The following is an 18,165-nucleotide window of genomic DNA, read 5'->3' as shown; positions in this document are numbered from 1 at the left end:
CCATTGGCTTAAACTTTAAAAAAACCAAAGAGTAACAGTAGGAGAAACCTTCCCCTTTGAGCAGCGGACTCTTGGCCACAGGTCTCTCCCCAGGGCCACAGCTCCCATAGATGTTGTGAACAGAGCACATCTGCAAGTCTAGATCATTTGAACAACTTAAAGAATCTCATCTCAAATCAGAGGGTACTCTGAATGTTGCTTAGCCCTGTATTTCAGGGAGAGTAAAAAAGGTAGTATGATCACTTGGCTGGTTTTTTCTCTCTTGGTGTCCCAAAGGTTTTTTGCTCTTTATGGTCGAAAGGTATCTAAGTAAAGTCTGCCTTGATGCTTCTCAAACTATTGTGTAGTGTCAGACCATTTAAAAATTTTTTTCCAGTTTACTGTGAATAAATAATTGTTAAAGTCTAATAAAAATAAATTAACCAGAGAATAAAATGGGAAAAAAAGAGGCACAAAATACAAATACAAACGTTATCAGTCAGCAGGCGTCAAGTTATTCTTTCAATTGCTATAAAAGTTTCTAAATGCCTATTCCCACTTTCTGTACTCATCACGGACTGGTGACAGGTGACTGACAGGGCACGTGTTGAGAAATACTAGGTTAGCACAGAGAAGAGACACCTCCACTTGTAGAAGATCTTAAAACACCCAGCAGCAAAAATAAAGAACACTATGTATCTTCCAGAGTCTGTAATGCGCTGTTATAAATTTGTAATTGCTGTACATATTCAAAATCAACTGCATATGGAAAGCAGCCATATTTATATTTCTAGTCCTTAATCTTTCTCCCAAGTTCCAGTCACGAAGGTCCAGCTCTCCGCCTGGCACCTTCTTTGGTTGTTTTTCCAAGATTTCAACCCAATATGCATCCCAAAGTGAATTCCTCATCTTACCCAACAAACTCCCTCTGTGTTCATACTTTATTGATGGCATTCTCCTTACAGTCATGTAAAATGATCTTTAACTTTCCCTCTTGCTTCCTTCAACTGCACCAACACATTGCCAAGTCCTGTGATATTTATCATCCCAGTATCTTTATTTTTATCATCCTCATCCCAGGCCCTCATATCTCTCATGGGGTTCATTGCCAGAGCCTCTCCACTGTTTCTGGGTTCACACTCTCCGTGCATTAGCTTATTCCTTCTAAAGCTCAGGCCTGTTCATGCCACTTCTCTGTCTAAAAACATTTAGTGGCCTCCCCAGTGTTTGCTAAACAGAGTCTGGTATCCAAGGCTCACCGGGTTTTCTCCCAATGCCTTTCCACAAACGTTGTACTCCTAACAAATTGAACTCATTATGTGACATATAGTTTTGTACCTAAATGTCCTGAGAAAGGACATTTAAATTGCCTTGAGATTAGGAACCCACAAAAGTGGCTTATATGACAAAGCTAACATTTTCATTCACTCATTTAACAGATTTTATTAAATGTTTTTTCCTAAAATTGTCTATTTTAGTTTATATTTATTTACTGTTTTATTTATTGCGCATGTTGCCTTAAGTGGCACAGGACGCAGGGTTTATAGTCCAAAAGGATGTAATATGTGAATAGGAGCCACAGGGTTAGGGGGTAGGAATGGGTAAGAGCTGTATGGAGGGTGGGCCGTGAATGATTTGTGATGTTACGGATTCTCCTGCAGTGTCTCTAAAAGTTGAACATGAAACGTTCGATCCCAGGGTGACACCTACATTTCTTCTAGCCATTCGACCATAATCAGTGGTCATGCTAATTAGGATAATCTTTACCTTCGGGACGTTGTCATGAAAGATTAGACTACTCTAATTGGTTTCCCCAAATAGTGGAACCAAACGGTGCCATTTCTTACAGTCCTTCGATAACTGTAAACGAATTCTTTTTTTTTTTTTTCTTTTTCTGTCACCCTTTTCTTCACCTGGAATGTATCCTTTCAGGAAACACACTCCCAGATTTCATTTCATCTTCATCCAAGAAGCAGATGACAATCGTGGATAACATTTTTAAAGCAGGTCTCCGCGTGTTAGGCACGTTAAGACGTTACTGCAATTGAATTCTGGAACCTCCCTCTGAGGCAAATATTATTATCATCTGCATTTTATCAAGGAGAAAAACCCACAGGTTGGAAGACTGCACAAACTGCCCAGAATTACACAGCTGGCAGACGGTTTGAGATTGGAATCCGGCTCTTCTGATTCCTAGGTACACAGGCTCGCTCAGCCCCGATAGACTGAGAGGTAAGTCCCTGCATTCATTTTACTTCCAGCTAGGCTGACAAGCCCTGCAGGCAGGCACTGCAATATTTCCACACTCACGTGACTCTGACAGTGGAACTCAATCACTCAAAAAGGCAACATTATATGCTACCAGCTATAACTTATAAGAGATATACTTTCTGACCACATGAAGTTTACGGTCTATCCACATTCCTATATAGCTATTATCCAACTATATACCTTCCACCTTACCTACTGTTAGAAATTCTTGTATTTCCAGAACAAATAGAATAAGACCTTTTACAGGGCGGTAATTGCGTAGTTCACACCAGAAGTGCCAAAGAGAGGTAGAGCGGAGGGTGGGCAAGACCGGAAGCCAGCGTAAATGAGGGACACGGTGTAAATGAAATGCATGGGGAGGTAAGGGTGAAGACAAAAAGTGGGGGGATCACATGTCTGGGAGTGCAAGAGGGCGAGGTGAAGCAGGGAACTCAATACCCTCTGCCTCTGCGAGGCAGCCAAGGCGCCCTGTGGAATGAAAAAGGCAAGGCCCTCCTCTGTGGGCCATTCCTTCATCCAATCCGTGGTTCAGAGATCAAAACTTGGGCTGCTATGGAGCGCCTCGGTGAAAAAGAAAAGGCTCAGAATTGAGAGAAAGTCTGCACACTTCCCTCTTCAAATTAATTTCACTGTTTCCAGTTTTCACAGAACAGTACAGAATCAGGATGTGAAATGCATGGGTTTTCATCAAGCAAATAGAAACTGTGAATGAGGATCTTCCTTTGTAACTGAGTGTAGTGGTCTTACCATTGGATTCGTGTTTCTCAAGGGTTTATGTCCAGTAGTTTCCATGTCCCAAACTCTCTCTATCTACTCTTTTTGTCTTCCTACTCCTACATTAACCACCTCCCTCTCCCCATGTCCCTCCCTGGACTTGAGAAAACTAAAGACTCTACTTTAATATTAAGCAAGTAGTCTAATCTACTTTAATATTAAGCAAGTAGTCTAATAATTCATAGTAGCTCTCTGCAAACTGGCAGGTGAGGCTTGTAGTTGTATAATCTAAATCCATCACTGAATGATGTTTCTTTAGTCAATGTTATAAATTGCCAACCGAGAAATCCGGGAGGGAAAAAAAAATACACTTCAAGCTGCAAAAGGTCTGTAGTATTGAAGGAAAACTCACCGCAACACTTTCTTCCTTTCCCCCTTCATAAACTTTCTAAGTGACAAAAGGAATGAGGTATGAAAGGAAGGGAATATGAGAGTTTGTGTATCTCCAAAAGATCCTGGTGCACTCGAGGGCTGTCTGATGGCAGAATATGAACACACATCATCAGAAAGATCCTTGAATGAGCAGATCTGTGCATATTATTTCTCAGAGCAATGTGCCTGTTCGTAAAAAGTCTTTACTAAGACTAGAGGTTAAAGTCAGCATGTGGAACTGTGTGCTCATAAAACATTAAGTGTGTAAGTGTTAAAGGACCAGTAGCCAAAAACAAAGGCCTCATTCCCAAGGCATAGGTATTCTAGCCACTTATTCGAATTCAAATGCAGCTGATTTTTCTTCTGGCGGGGATCAACTTATTAACGCACTTTCTAATATGCTTTCCAACATGCTGTTTTAAATCAAAAGGATCATCTTAATGTTATTTAACAACTTATTTTAACACGGAGATGAGTATCACAGAGAATCGTAAAGATGCAGTCATTTAAACTGTGAATGGGTTAGAATACGTTTTAATGCCATGGTTCTCCAATCTGTTTTGGGGGGCAAGAGGTGAGGAAGAGCTTCTGTGTAGGCAGAAATCTCCATCCATCATGGGGACCCTCTGGTGTGCCCTTGACCATCTCACTGTTCTTTTGCAGGATTCAGAAAGCTGAACATTTCCATACCCACTTAAGGATAGCCATATGTTCTGCTCATTGAAAAATAATCTCTTTAATTCTAAACTGCACATTTTGCAAGAGGAATGTTTTCATCACCGGTCTTCATGGTGGAGGGACTGTGTGCATCACTGCTCTTGATGGTGGAGGGACTGTGTGTGTGTGTGTGTGTGTGTGTGTGTGTGTGTGTGTTGAGGGCAGGGTTCGCCAATCCCCAGTGAAATATTCCCATGAAGTCAGTCAGTGTTTCTGAACTATCTCAGGGCGCTATGGCAAGAACTCCCAAGCTCTAGGGTATATGATCAGAAGTGTCCTGAGTATTACAAATTCCGTTTATGTCAGATGATGTTATACATATGTAAATTAACTAGATATCACACAAAGAAAACCCCGTCCCACCTGGGATAAGAATTGTGGCTGATCTTTGAAAACTAGGAAAGCGCAAAGTCTCACCATTTCTTAAACTTGTCGCTGCCAACGCGTGTACTCGGTTACACTGCACATCTCTCTGTCACATTCTGCATCAGAGAAAGGGACTTGAAGCCTCCTTTCAAAGTCCCTAAGGAAACCAGAGTATCGAACGATCGAGGGGAACACTTCAGCTAGAAGAGAAACAAAATTCTGTCCTCCTGTCCTTCAAGCCCTGCGTGGTCTCCCCTCCCTCTCTGAGAGCAAACAGCAGAGGATTACCTTCCAGAAAGCTGAACAACAAGCCTGTCACGGCGCAGGTTTGAAAAGACCAGGAAGCCGAGCAATACGGACTCAGGAAAAGTGCAAGGAGGGTGCCCAGGGGTGTTAGTAGAAGTGAAAATTGCAACTAGCGCCTGGCCAGGTGGGTGTGGCAGGGGAAGGTCGGCGTGCTAACCACGACAGACAAGGACCCCGCCGCTACTCACGCTTCTCCACCGTCCTCCGAGTCGCTGTCCGAGGCCCACTCCTCGCCGATGTCCGGCAGGGTGAAGAACAGGGTCCTGGGGCCAGGCCCGGGGGGCATCCAAGCGCCGGGCTCTCGCTCTCCGGGGCCAGACTGTTGGGTGCTCCGTGGGCTCGCGCCTAGGCTGCCGCCGCCCCCGGCGCCCCCGATGGCCGGCAGCGCAGCGGTGACCCCGCCGGGGCCCGGGGCGGGCCGCGCCCAGATCACCAGGTGGGCGGGGGAGCCTGCGGCGCTGCGGCCGCTGCTGGAGTGGCCGGCGGGCGGGGGCTGCGCTCGGGCCCCTCCCGGGCTACTGGGCAGCGAGAGGGGAGTCCCTGCTGCTTCCGCCGCGCGGCTCGAGACCGAGACCCGGGGGTAGGAGGCGGCGAGCAGAGGATGGAGCGAGGCGGGCGGCGCTCCCCGCGCGGCGGAGGGGGAGTCGGGGGCCAGGGCGGGCAAGAGGGCCGGGGTCGGGGCCGCGCTGAGCGAGGCGCCGGAGCCCGTCCGGCCTGCGGCGGCAGCGCCCCCCGAATGGCCGGAGGAGGCCACCGGCGAGGGGACCGCCGGGGGCGCCGTCGGGGTCTTGAAGATTTTGGCAAAGAGAGACCCCAGGTCCGACACAGCGACCTTCATGCCCCAGTCTTGGAAACGCTGTCCCCGCGGCAGCCTGAACCTCCAGGGCACGGGACTCGGGGCTGCTGGGCTCCATCCACCGCCGCGCTCGGCGACCCGGCTCCGGCTGCCCCGGGCGGGGGCGGGGGTCCTGGGGTCCCCGCACGCCGCCGAGCCCGGGGGGCGCCTGGCACTCTCTCCACCAGCAGGAACCCCTCCCGGCGCTCAGCTCCGCAGCGCTTTAGGCCGACCTGCCCCGACGGCCTGGTCCGCCTGCGGGGTGCCGAGGACGCCGTCTGCCGGGAGCAGCCCCTTCTCCGCCTAGCACTCCGAGACCCCCGAGGGCCAAAGGTCCGGGAGCCCAGGGAGACGAAGTGCCGCCAGCGCCACCGCGGGCCGGAGGGTGATTTGGGCTCCGCCCGCGGGAGCTACCCCCACGGGCCCCCGGGACGGCGCTGGCGGTTGCTAAGCTAAACAAAAACCCTGCTTAGCTCACTGCTAATTGGGCCCCAGACTGCAGCTTGGGGCCGCGGCCGCAATAGACACACTGGCGGCCCTCCTTGATTCGTGCCTTAAAGGAACACCGCAATCTCGCCATCATCCTGGTTCCGAAAGATCTGGAGTTTGTCCAGCCTGATAAGACCAAAGGTGCCAGGATCAGGGAGCCGGCCAGCTCTCTGATCTGAGGGAAGCTTAGTACAAACGCGTGTTCAGGCGAGGGGTCTTGAAACAGCAGCGCCCAGCCTCCCGCCTCAGGGCCATGTTCCAAGTGGGTCAGTGAAGAGGACGTAGGGGAACAACAGCAAGGGCCTCACCCAAGAACGTGGAAAAAAGACCGGGCCCTGAGAGTAAAATCCATACACCATGTGTGCGTTCACAACATCTATTTGGGTGCACCAAGAGATTTTAGAACTAAAATGTTGGGGCACTCAAACTATAATCAGACTGCTTGGATACAAACTCAGAGGCAGCTATGAAAGGTAAGAGTTTTTAATTAAGTGGAATACATTGCATTTTACTAAGTCGGAAGAAATCTGTGTGCATGGTAGAGTTGTAAGTATGAGTATCTGCGGGAGTGTGGGGTTGATTTTGAGCGTGACTTAAAAACAAGATGTTGACGGTTTATCCACTAATGTTTAGTGAAGATTTTCTGCTTGGATCTCAGGAGGTATATTTTCTGATTAGAGGTGGCAAAAAGAGATGAGTAAGTGTGGTAGTGAATACGTTAGCTGATATTCGTGACTCTATACATGAGTCTTTCGCAAGAATCCACAAACTGGATTCTGAACCATGGAACATTTCTATAGTAATGCAAGCTTTTCATCGTCTTGAAGACAGCCGGCCAGTCTTCTCCTTACGATATTCACATCCTGTCATGAGCCCTTTTCTGCATCCAACTACCCTGGGCATACATACGCCAGCCCCTTTCCTAACTCAAGATTGTGGTAGGCACGGAGAGGTTAAAAAAAAAAAAGGTGTTCTCTTCCCACAATGTGGAATGATCAGCTTCACATCACATGCTAAGTGTAAGGTGAGTGTCCCAGAAAACAAGGCAGGCACTGTAGTCAGCAGGAGCTCAAGGCAAGAATAACACATATGTGCCTGAGAGAAGTAAGAGACAAGGCAGATATGGGTCAGAGTATAAAGGGCCTTGCGTGTTGGGTGAGGGAAGCGCATGCAGTTGTCAGCATGAACAGCACCAGCACATGATGAAGAATGAAGGAAAGAGGGGAAAGTAGCAGACACACCTAGTGGAAACTAGAGGCAGAGGTCTCAGGGTCAAACCAAGCAAACTGCACCTCCTGTGTCATCATGCAAGGACAGCAGACATATCATGGTTTGGGACCATCAACATCTCTCCTACTCTCATTGTTCTTTTGTAGCAACTCATCAGGTGGCCTCAGAGGTGTGGGAGGCCCATCAGAACATTGAACGGCTTCTGTTTTCATTCAGCTCTCATTCAAGGTCGTAAATCTGTGTCCTAAAGATTTGCTGTGTGTTGGGGCACCTGGGTGGCTCAGTCGGTCAAGCGTCTGACTCTTGGTGTCAGCTCAGGTCATGATCTCACAGTTTGTGAGTTCGAGTCCCAAGCTGGGCTCTGTGCTGACAGTTTGGAGCCTGCTTGGGATTTTCTCTCTCGCTCTCACATAAATAAACGTAAAAAATTTTTTTGGAAGATAAATAAAAAGATTTTGTTTGTTTATTTCATAAGGATCTTGAGTCTGGTTCACAGAACAATTAAATCTTCAATGCAGGTAGAGATTATTTCTAGAGCATGCACTCTCAGTGTTTAAGCTGCTAATCATCTGATTGAGGCTGAACATATGTACTATAACTTGAAGGGACACGCAGCAAAGGACAGCCACTGCTGAGCGAAGCCTGATTCAAGCCACCCAGTTCCTGGGGCACAGTACTTGCTTGAGGCCACATCTCAGAGTTCCTGACTCCTTGGACTCGGAAATCTGATCAGCCCAGGACCTTCACAGCTGACCAGCCTCTTAGGATGGAGCCCATTGACTGACTCAGAAAATACTGGTGCACAAGCCCGAGTTCCACCGTGTTAACTAATAATTACACAACTGCAGATTTGTCCTCTGCTCTTTCTCGACAAGAAGAATTCCTGTTAAGACCAAATTAAGTGGAAAGATCATTAAGTGGGCACAGAACCAAAGAGAAGGTAGTAATTCATACATGTTATATATATATATATATATACACATAGTAATGTGTATATATATATATAGTAATTCATACATGTTATATATATATACATATATATACATATATACGTATATATTTATATATACATATATACGTATATATTTATATATATATATATATATTTTACACATGGGGGCAGAAACCATTAGAGACAACACTTTTCTCCCTCTTGGAGGAGCAACCTTAATATAAACAGTGGGACATTCACCCACCTGTCTCAGCTCTCTAACTTTAGATGTTTCTATGCTTCCATTATTAACCACTTCCTTTCCATGCACATGCTTTTGTTTAAGTATGTAGATACCGTTAATAAGACTGCACAAAAGCTCATCCTCTTCCAGAACCTGGCTTGAAAGTATTCTGCTTCTAAGGTGTGTTTACATGCATCCTATCTGTCTCGGTTGAATCCAGTCCAAAAAAGTCCTAACCCTCAGTTTGTGCGAAAGTGGCCTTATTTGGAAATAGGGCCTTTACAGATGTAATCAAGTTAAGAGGAGGTTGTCAGGACGGGCCCTGATTCAATATGGCTGCCATACTCTCAAGAAGAAATTTGAACACAAACACACAGGGGACACGTCATGTGCTGACAGAGGCAGAGACTGGGGTGATGGAGCTGCCGAGCCAAAGAATGTGAAGGACGGACAGCCACCGCCAGAAGCTGGGAAGAGGCGAGGAAGATTCTTCCCTACATAGGTCTCAGAGAGGGCATGGCCCTGCCCATCTAATGTCAACCTCTAGTTTCCAGAACAATGACAGAATAAATTTCTGTCGTTTTAAGCCACCCAGTTTGGGTCACTTTGTTATGGCATCCCTAAGAAACTAATAAGCTATTTGAGTATTAATTAGTGGGGTACTTCACGATCGCAGTATCTTTCTGATATGTTTATGAGCATCTTCGGTGGGGTGTTTGCTCGATAAATCTGGTCACAGATGCAAATCATGACTTTCTCAAATCTACTAGGAGAATGACAGGAATCACAGAAAGGATGGGGCGGGGAGTGTCAATTAAAGTAGGGGATAAAATATTCTGGCCACCCAGCCGTGTGAGGAAGGCACTATGAATGAACAGTGATCCTTTTGTTTGAAGTCCTTTGAAAATGGCCTATAATTGCAAACATGGTAAACGATTCTCAGGAAGACGCTAGGTCTTTTACACCCATTGTTCATCCATCAACAGTCCTTCAGACAGATGTTAGATGCTACCAGGCCTCTCTGTTAATTACCATTCTCATAACATGAGCCCCAGGTGAGGTACCATATGGATGGAGCTCAAGTGCAGTAATGAAAAGAAATGCAGTAAATTATTGCTTCTAACTATGGCAGTGGTGATTTTTAGGCAGACTTGATGTGAAAGCAGTGTTCTACGTGCTAAAACTCTTCTGATTATATTGGCTAATTAAGAATTAGATGCAGTGGTTTCTGGTGTGTATAACAATGCCCATCTGCATCACTGAAAAAAACATTAGGAAGTTATGACCATGTTGCTATGAAGAAATGTTATGTTTTGGAAACCTGAAGGCTAAAGCAAATAACACTGGGTAATTAATCTGTTTAAGAATTTAAACTGCCATGGGGCACCTGGGTGGCTCAGTCGTTTAAGCTCTTGATTTCGGCTCAGGTCATGATTTCATGGTTCATGAGTTTGAGCCCTGCACTGGGCTCTGTAGTGACAGCTCGGAGCCTGCTTGGGATTCTCTCTCTCTCTCCCTCTCTCTCTGCCCCTCCCTCTCTTTCTCTCTCTCAAAATAAATAAATAAACATGTAAAAAAATTTTTTGAAAGAATTTAAACTGCCTCACTTAGCATAACACCAAGGCCAGAATCTGTAAAGAAAAATACAATCAGATTTGATTATAAAAAAATTTAAAGCTTCTTAATAGCAAAAGACATTTGTTGATTCAACAAATAATTACAAAGCACCACAACGGAGACAGTACTGAGCAGCAGACTCTGGAACAGGATTCTCTAGGCTCATATGGTCTCTGCCATCCATCAACACCCAGGCTTCTTTCTGTCCCTTAGTTTCCTCAACTATAATCCAGGGATGAAATGGTTCCTATCTGAAATAATGGCACTTTCCGAGGGTTATATTAATTCACACATGCTTGGTAACTGAAACAGAGCGTCACACAGGGTAAGCTCTCAGTAGATGTTAACTTCATTATTATCATAGTAGAACAAGAACAACTTTCCACTGATGAAGAAGCAGCTTTCGATCACAGAGATTATTAACAGACCAGGACTAACTCTGCTAGGTATGGGAGCATATATAGCATAGTGGAAAGAGCAGAGGACAGACCAACGAGCTCAGTTCCCTTTTCAGCTGCAGGCAACAGAGAAAGCCCTCACCAACAGTGGCTCAAGCACTCACAGAGCAAGAAGCCCACAGTAAGTTGGTTCTGAGAATGGTGCCATAAATTACCAATGTCATCAGAGATGGCAGATCTCTTTTCTTTTTTGCTCACTTGCTTGTTCCTGATGGTCCCAAGATGGCACCTTTAGCGCCAATCATCTCTCCCTCAAATAACCACATTCGAGCCCAAAAGGTACAGCTCACTCTTTCATTCTCCCTCTCATTAAGGAGCAAACTACTTTCCAGAAGCTTCTCAAGCTGACCACTTGAGTCTCATTGGCTAAAACTGGGCTAAAAGTCCATCCCTCAACTAATCATCGGCAAAGGGGGAATAAGGGTTATCACGCTTCGCGGTCACAGTACATCCCTTGGTACTCAGTAAGGGGTCAAACCCCAGAAGGGTTTCTTAGGAACCTCTGATCTATAGCTGGTCTGTCAGAAGCACCAGGGACACCCCAGACTGGTGACTGCCATCTGCAGAAGAGGTGTGGGGGAAACAGTCTTGCAGGACTGAGCCCTTAAACTGTAGGATCCGACTCTATCTCCTGGTGGACAGTGTGAAAGCTGAGTTAAATTGTAAGACACCCCACGCTGGTGTTGGGGAATTGCTTGGTGATGTAGAACACCACCACCACCACCACCACCACCACACATCGTAATTGGGTTCTAGAAACTTTTGGGGGTTATATGACCCTTGCCCCTACCTTTCTGCCCAGAAGAATGTATTCTGGTGTTTACCAGCTCAAGACTAACACTGCCCGAGCAACTTAGTTGCTCTGCAATAGAATATGGTCCTAAAAGGATCAGTTAAGGGTACAATTGCATTTTCCTAAGAGGTTTTTTTGTTTTTTAATTAATATTATTTGTGTTTTTCTGCTCTGCATGCCTCCACCCTGGGTATAACTCAAGGAGAAAAGAGAAGAAAGAAAGATCATAAGAGAAATAAGACAGAGGGAAGGATGATGGAGGACATCCTGTGTAACTGGTAAATCTGTCCTTAAAGTTGGAGGTGGTCCCAAGGGCCCCCCCTGGAATTTGTTCAAAGGCACAATGTTCGAAACATACTGTGCCAGGATGAACGGGAGGGCCAGTTTCCTAAACCAAGCCCCTATACCACCCCTTAGATACTTTCTCCCCCTTCACGACTCTGCCTTTGTGTTCAGAAATCACCAGGTGCTCCCTCATGAGTGTGGGATTCGGGGTGGGAGTGGGGGGCAGTTCTGCTTATTCCACACTGTCCTGAGCTAGGTTTGGTATTGGGAACACACACACTTTAAGGCCAGAAAATACCAGACGATTCACTGGAGAGAGGTTACATCAGAAGTCTGCAGAATCACCAAGTAGCCAAGCCAGGAAGTTGGACTGTTGTCAGAGAAGTCTAGAGGGACCCTCTGTTTCTTACCACTGCTTAGGTAACAGGGTTTCTCTGAGGAAGGGCGATCTCACTTGAGATCAAGCTTTTCCCATCCAAGAGTGCCTGTCACAGGGTAAAAGTCAACTAACTCATCCTAAGAAGGGGGTGTGTTTAGGAAGGCTGTAAGTTTCAAGATTAGGTCAAGTTAGGCCAAGGGTTAGGTCTCCTTATAGGAGAAGCTGATGCCTGAGCTAACCCCTGAAACTGCATGGTTTAGCTAAGAAAAGGCTGTAGGACAGCGGGGAAAGCAGACCCACAGTCACATGCAGATGGAAATGTGAAAGGGCCACGCATGTGGGCGAGACTGTAGGCAGTTCCGGGTGGCTAGACTTCAGGGCCTATTCATTCACTTAATTCTTTAATCATTCAATCCATAAATATTTTGTGACTATTTACTATGTGTTGGCAGTGAAGCAAGAGAAGAAAAAGCAATGCCACACACACACACACACACACACACACACACACACACACACATACACACACTTAGAATGTAAACTAAGGTTTTAAGTGGGGACTTGGAATTCCCTACGCATTGTTAAAGGAGTAGCAGCATGTTTTGGAATAGTTATTGCAGAACTGGAGGTGGTTAGAGGGAATTTTAGAGCATCCTGGTTCTCTTTTGTCTGCTGTCTCAGAAATTTAACAAAATTTCTGGATGGTAAAAATATATTTCCATGAAATCAAATGTGTCTCTTTCCTTTCTATGTCCCCTGCCACAACTTCAGTCGAACATTTACCGTTAGATTTGCAAAACTGTGTTATGCAGAGCATGCATTCAGCAGGATTTTAACAAGGTAAGTGATAAGAAGGGTTCTGTAATCAAATTGGCTTAGGGACTGCCTCGATAATAAAAAGTTAAATACCTTTCTTTAAAGCAGGACATCTTAGCTTGGTAAAATCCCGAGACGCATTGCATATTTCTGAAAGGAGGACACAGTATGTATAGTGCTTCCCACATTTATTTGGCAGGGGCCCTTTTATGGGATATTATCTTGTCAGACTGGTGAGGAACACCAATTAATACCTTAGATATAAACAGCAATAGCGGAGACAAGTTTGAAAGACTGGGTAGAGACAGGGTGCTGGAAAGCTTTGAATTCATTTTACTGGATGCCAGGAAGTCACCAGAAGAATTTGTGTTGGGAGAGGCTGACCACAGCCATGCCTAGCATGTGAGCTGGGCTGCAACGGAAGGTTCTGGGTCTCTGAAGTGACAAAAGCATCCCATGGAAAAAAAAAAAAAAAAGAGCCAGCAACCAAGCATTATGTTTCGAAGGCCCAGAGGCCAGATCATACCCCATATCTGTGACATCTGTCCTTGATGTCCCTTCTTTCAACTGTGTTCCGAACTCCTGAGATTCTAGAGGTGCCCAGCCAGCCAGTGGATGAGCAGGTAGAGTGAGGAGAGAGACAAGAAGCCAACGCCTTCACCCTCATCAGTGGGGTCTTCCAGAAGACAGACGCCAGCAGGGGAAGTAGAGAACTCATATTGGGCAAGAGTTTGGGTTTTGGTTATCACTACTGGACCATCACAAGTGGTGACGGTGAGGTTGGACAACCCTCTGTACTATCTAAGAGTGTCTGTAAAGCTCTATGACAAGCCTGAGGTTTTGTGCAAATGGCAGAATTTTCTTAAAAAGAGCTTTGAGAGGAAGATAGCATAACACAGTTTCCTGTTTGCACCTTACTGAGTCCAGCTTGTTCAATGGGCCAGTTCCACAAGTCTCATATGGTGGGCATGAACTGCTTGGCTTATCCAGCTCCCATCTTTGGGAAACAGCACATGGGTCTGTCCACATGGTTCTGGTGGGCGCTTCCAACCACAGGACCCCACCGTCATGGCCACAAGCATGGATGTATACCCCAAATAAGGCCAATCAGAGGCCTTCCCCGAGGTTTTAAAAACTGGGATTGTCGATGTGAAATGGGAGCCCAAGAGATCCTGGTTACCCCAACTTCTAGAAGTGCAAACCCAGGTAGTAATGAACACAGAGAGAGGAGCAGGTGTGAGGTGTGGTGGCGTTTGAGCTCTAGGCTCTAGTTCCCTTCGACAGCTAGTGATATTCCGGCCCTTTTCCCAGTTTGAGTATAGACCACAAACATTTTCCCTTTTTGCCTAAAGAACTTTGAGTTTCTGGCACTTACAACCAAGTGCTTGCTAAGATGAAAAGATATCTCTGCAAGAAGCCAAAAAGGTAAACGCTTTTGGTAACAGCCAAAAGGCTGTGTTAAAGCTTCTGTGCCAAACAAAACACAGCCCCTGACAACCCAGAAGCCGGTCCGGCACTCATAGCTGGGCCATGTTATTCTCTGGCCGGACACAAGCAACCTCACAGAGTATCAACCTCAGACAAGGTTACGCTGACGCTATAAAATGAGACCCAGGATGACCACTTCGTAATTCTGTATAAGCACAGACAAAAAATAAATAAATAAGGTCACTGCACCACCCTCCTAATACCACAAACACTCCTCTCTTGGCTATTTCTTTGCTTTATCAATTATAACCTTCTCCTGGTTCTAGTCTCTTCTCTGTCTATAGGTAAGCTTTATTGAGATAACCAGTCACAAAACTTCCCCCTTTGTAACAGCATAAAATCTAGAAGGAAACTCTGCTTCCTTAGGCCCTCCCCCAAATCACCCAAGGAATGTCCAAACCTATGGAACAGGTTCATTCAGGCACCTTTTTACTGAGACGCCCCTAGATCTCCATGGTGTGTATGCTTCTTCACTTCAGTGAGAAATAAACCCAACTTGTTCAACCGCAGGTGTGTTTCTGGTGGCCTTTGACTGGAAGACATTGACACTGTGAAAGCATTTTTATTTTTATTTTTTTTTAAATGTTGGCTTCCTATGAAACCATTTGTCTTCCAGGATGTCTGGAAGAGACTTTATTTTTTAAAACATGAAATGGTTGGAAGCTTGCAGAAGTGCCTAAAGAAACCAAGTGAACTACATCTATTTTAATTCTTAAATACCTTAGAAAGTGTAGTGGATGCTGAGATCTTGCCTTCAGGACCCAGGCACCTACCTATTCCTCCAGATTGTTCACTCCTCATACTTCACAACTGATCTCCTCCTTTGGAATTGCTTTTAGGCAAAGCTTTTTGTTCAAGGGCACAGCTTCCTCCAGCTTCCTCCCTGGGACTGCCTGTAGCCAATGCTGATTGGTTGAGATGAGGGTAGAGTGGTCCAGCCCCTTTTTGGCATCAACTCTGTAAGGCCATTCCCTGTGGGGTCTGCTAAGGCTTCTGCTGCAATTGCAGCACAGGTCACTGTAAGCTCTCTTCCCAATCCAGGTGACTTCACTCCCTTATAAATCAGAGCACTCCCCAAATTCTGCTGCGCAGACATTTCCATGCGGGAATTTATTTCCTGGGGAACTGACTTAAGATACAAGAGAGCTAAGAATTCAAAACTGGCTACCAGAAATTCTCACACAGAACCAGGAAAGTTCTGCCACTGAAAATTCCCATGACTCCTGCCCAACGTATACAAAATAGTTTGCTAAATGGGTGGGGAGGAAGTCATGTGACAGAACCAGTTTCTCCCTTGGACAGAAAGATGGAGTCAGGTTAAGGGATTGCAAGAGTTACAAGTGGCTAATATAACCAAGAACCATCAAATACCTAGGCATAAACCTAACCAAAGATGTAAAAGATCTGTATGCTGAAAACTATAGAAAACTTATGAAAAAAATTGAAGAAGACACAAAGAAATGGAAAAGCGTTCCATGCTCATGGATTGGAAGAATAAGTATTGTTAAATGTCAGTACTACCCAAAGATATCTCTACACATTCAATGCAATCCCAATCAGAATCGCATCAGCATTCTTCTCGAAGCTAGAACAAGCAATCCTAAAATTTGTATGGAACTACAAAAGACCCCGAATAGCCAAAGTAATATTGAAGAAGAAGACCAAAGCAGGAGGCATCACAATCCCAGACTTTAGCCTCTACTACAAAGCTGTAATCATCAAGACGGTATGATATTGGCACAAAAACAGACACATAGACCAATGGAATAGAATAGAGAACCCAGAAGTGGACCCACAAATGTATGGCCAAGTAATGTTGACAAAGCAGGACAGAGTATCCAATGGAAAAAAAGACAGTCTCTTTAGCAAATGGTGCTGGGCGAACTGGACAGGAACATGCAGAAGAATGAAACTAGACCACTTTCTTACACCACACACAAAAATAAACTCAAAATGGATGAAGAACCTGAATGTGTGACAGGAAACCATCAAAACCCTAGAGGAGAAAGCAGGCAAAAACCTCTTTGACCTCAGCCGCAGCAATTTCTTACTCAACACATCTCTAAAGGCAAGGGAATTAAAAATAAAAATGAACTATTGGGACCTCATCAAGATAAAAAGCTTCTGCACTGCAAAGCAAACAATCAACAAAACAAAAGGTAACCAACAGAATGGTAAAAGATATTTGCAAATGACATATCAGATAAAGGGCTAGTATCTAAAACCTATAAAGAACTTACTAAACCCCACACCTGAAAAACAAATAAATCCAGTGAAGAAATGGGCAGAAGACATGAATAGACACTTTTCCAAAGAAGACATCCAGATGGCCAACAGGCACATGAAAAGATGCTCAACGTCACTCCTCCTCAGGGAAATACAAATCAAAACCACACTGAGATACCACCTCATGCCAGTCAGAGTGGCTAAAATAAACAAATCAGGAGACTATAGATGCTGAAGAGGATTTGGAGAAACAGGAACCCTCTTGCACTATTGGTGGGAATGCAAACTGGTGCAGCCGCTCTGGAAAACAGTGTGGAGGTTCCTCAAAAAATTACAAATAGATCTACCCTATGACCCAGCAATAGCACCACCAGGAATTTACCCAAGGGATACAGGAGTACTGATGCATAGGGGCACTTGTGCCCCAATGTTTATAACAGCTCTTTCAACAATAGCCAAATTATGGAAAGAGCCTAAATGTCCATCAACTGACGAATGGATAAAGAAATTGTGGTTTATATACACAATGGAGTACTACATGGCAATGACAAAGAATGAAATCTGGTCATTTGCAGCAACGTGGATGGAACTGGAGGGTATTATGCTAAGTGAAATAAGTCCGTCAGAGAAAGATATTGTATGTTTTCACTCATATGTGGATCTTGAGAAACTTAACAGAAGACCATGGGGGAAGAAAAGGGGAAAAAATAGTTACAGAGAGGGAGGGAGGCAAACCATAAGAGACTCTTAGATACTGAGAAAAAACTGAGGGTCGATGGGGGTAGGGGAGAGGGGAAAGTGGGTGATGGGCATTGAGGAGGCAATTGTTGGGATGAGCACTGGGTGTTGTATGGAAACCAATTTGACAATAAATTATATTATAAAAAATGGCTAATATATCACCCAGTGTAATTAGCAACTGATGACCAATTGATTACCCTTTTTTTTGTTACTTCAATATGGATTTACATATATATATAGGAAAAGAAATAAGTGCTTTAAATCTCCTTCTGTGATATGAGGATATGCCTGACTGGACTGTAAAGTTAGAAGTTACACTCTCTATTCAACTAGCTGCCACATAAATCTAAGTCATAGATTCCAGGGGAGAATTTTATTATAACTTCTGGTGTTGCCATTTGAAACCCATCAAGTTACAATCTCAAGACACCTGACTCCTTAAGTCTAAATTCCTCTGCCACGTTCTCTGTACCATGGTTCCATCCTCAGCAGCATCCTGTGACCTCCCAACACCAAGGTCATGCCTCCCTCCCTTTCATCTTACTGTTCATTCCACCATCTTGCTCCTCACTCAACAAAATCCTACCCATCTTTGAAAGGTCTGATCTTCCATGGAGCCTTTTGTTCAGGTCCATATTTGATAGCCCCTTCCTACCCGAACTCTTCTTGCGCCATTTTCTACAATGTAGCTCACATCCTGTGTGCCCCATCATGTTTGGCACAGGGCTAGGTTCACGTGGTTGCTCCATGAATACTCTTTTTCTAACAGCTTTATTGATATATAATTTACCTACTATAAAATCCACCTGTTTTAAGTATATGATTCAATGATTCTTAGTAAAAACTTA

At 44.9% G+C, this 18,165-nt stretch overlaps 1 protein-coding gene across 1 annotated transcript in view; it reads right to left on the bottom strand.

Moving 5' to 3' along the window:
- Positions 1 to 6,016, bottom strand: part of FAM149A (family with sequence similarity 149 member A) — a 55,698-nt gene extending 49,682 nt beyond the window's left edge. Inside the window, exon 1 of the mRNA XM_027077178.2 lies at positions 4,974 to 6,016. Coding sequence (XP_026932979.2) covers positions 4,974 to 5,623 — 650 coding nt within the window. The 5' untranslated portion in view covers positions 5,624 to 6,016. The remainder of the gene's footprint in view (positions 1 to 4,973) is intronic.
- Positions 6,017 to 18,165: the final 12,149 nt, after the last annotated feature.

The sequence above is a fragment of the Acinonyx jubatus genome, chromosome B1 (assembly GCF_027475565.1).
Source record: "Acinonyx jubatus isolate Ajub_Pintada_27869175 chromosome B1, VMU_Ajub_asm_v1.0, whole genome shotgun sequence".
NCBI classification, from domain to species: Eukaryota; Metazoa; Chordata; class Mammalia; order Carnivora; family Felidae; genus Acinonyx; species Acinonyx jubatus.
This window is presented reverse-complemented; position numbering and strand designations above follow the sequence as displayed.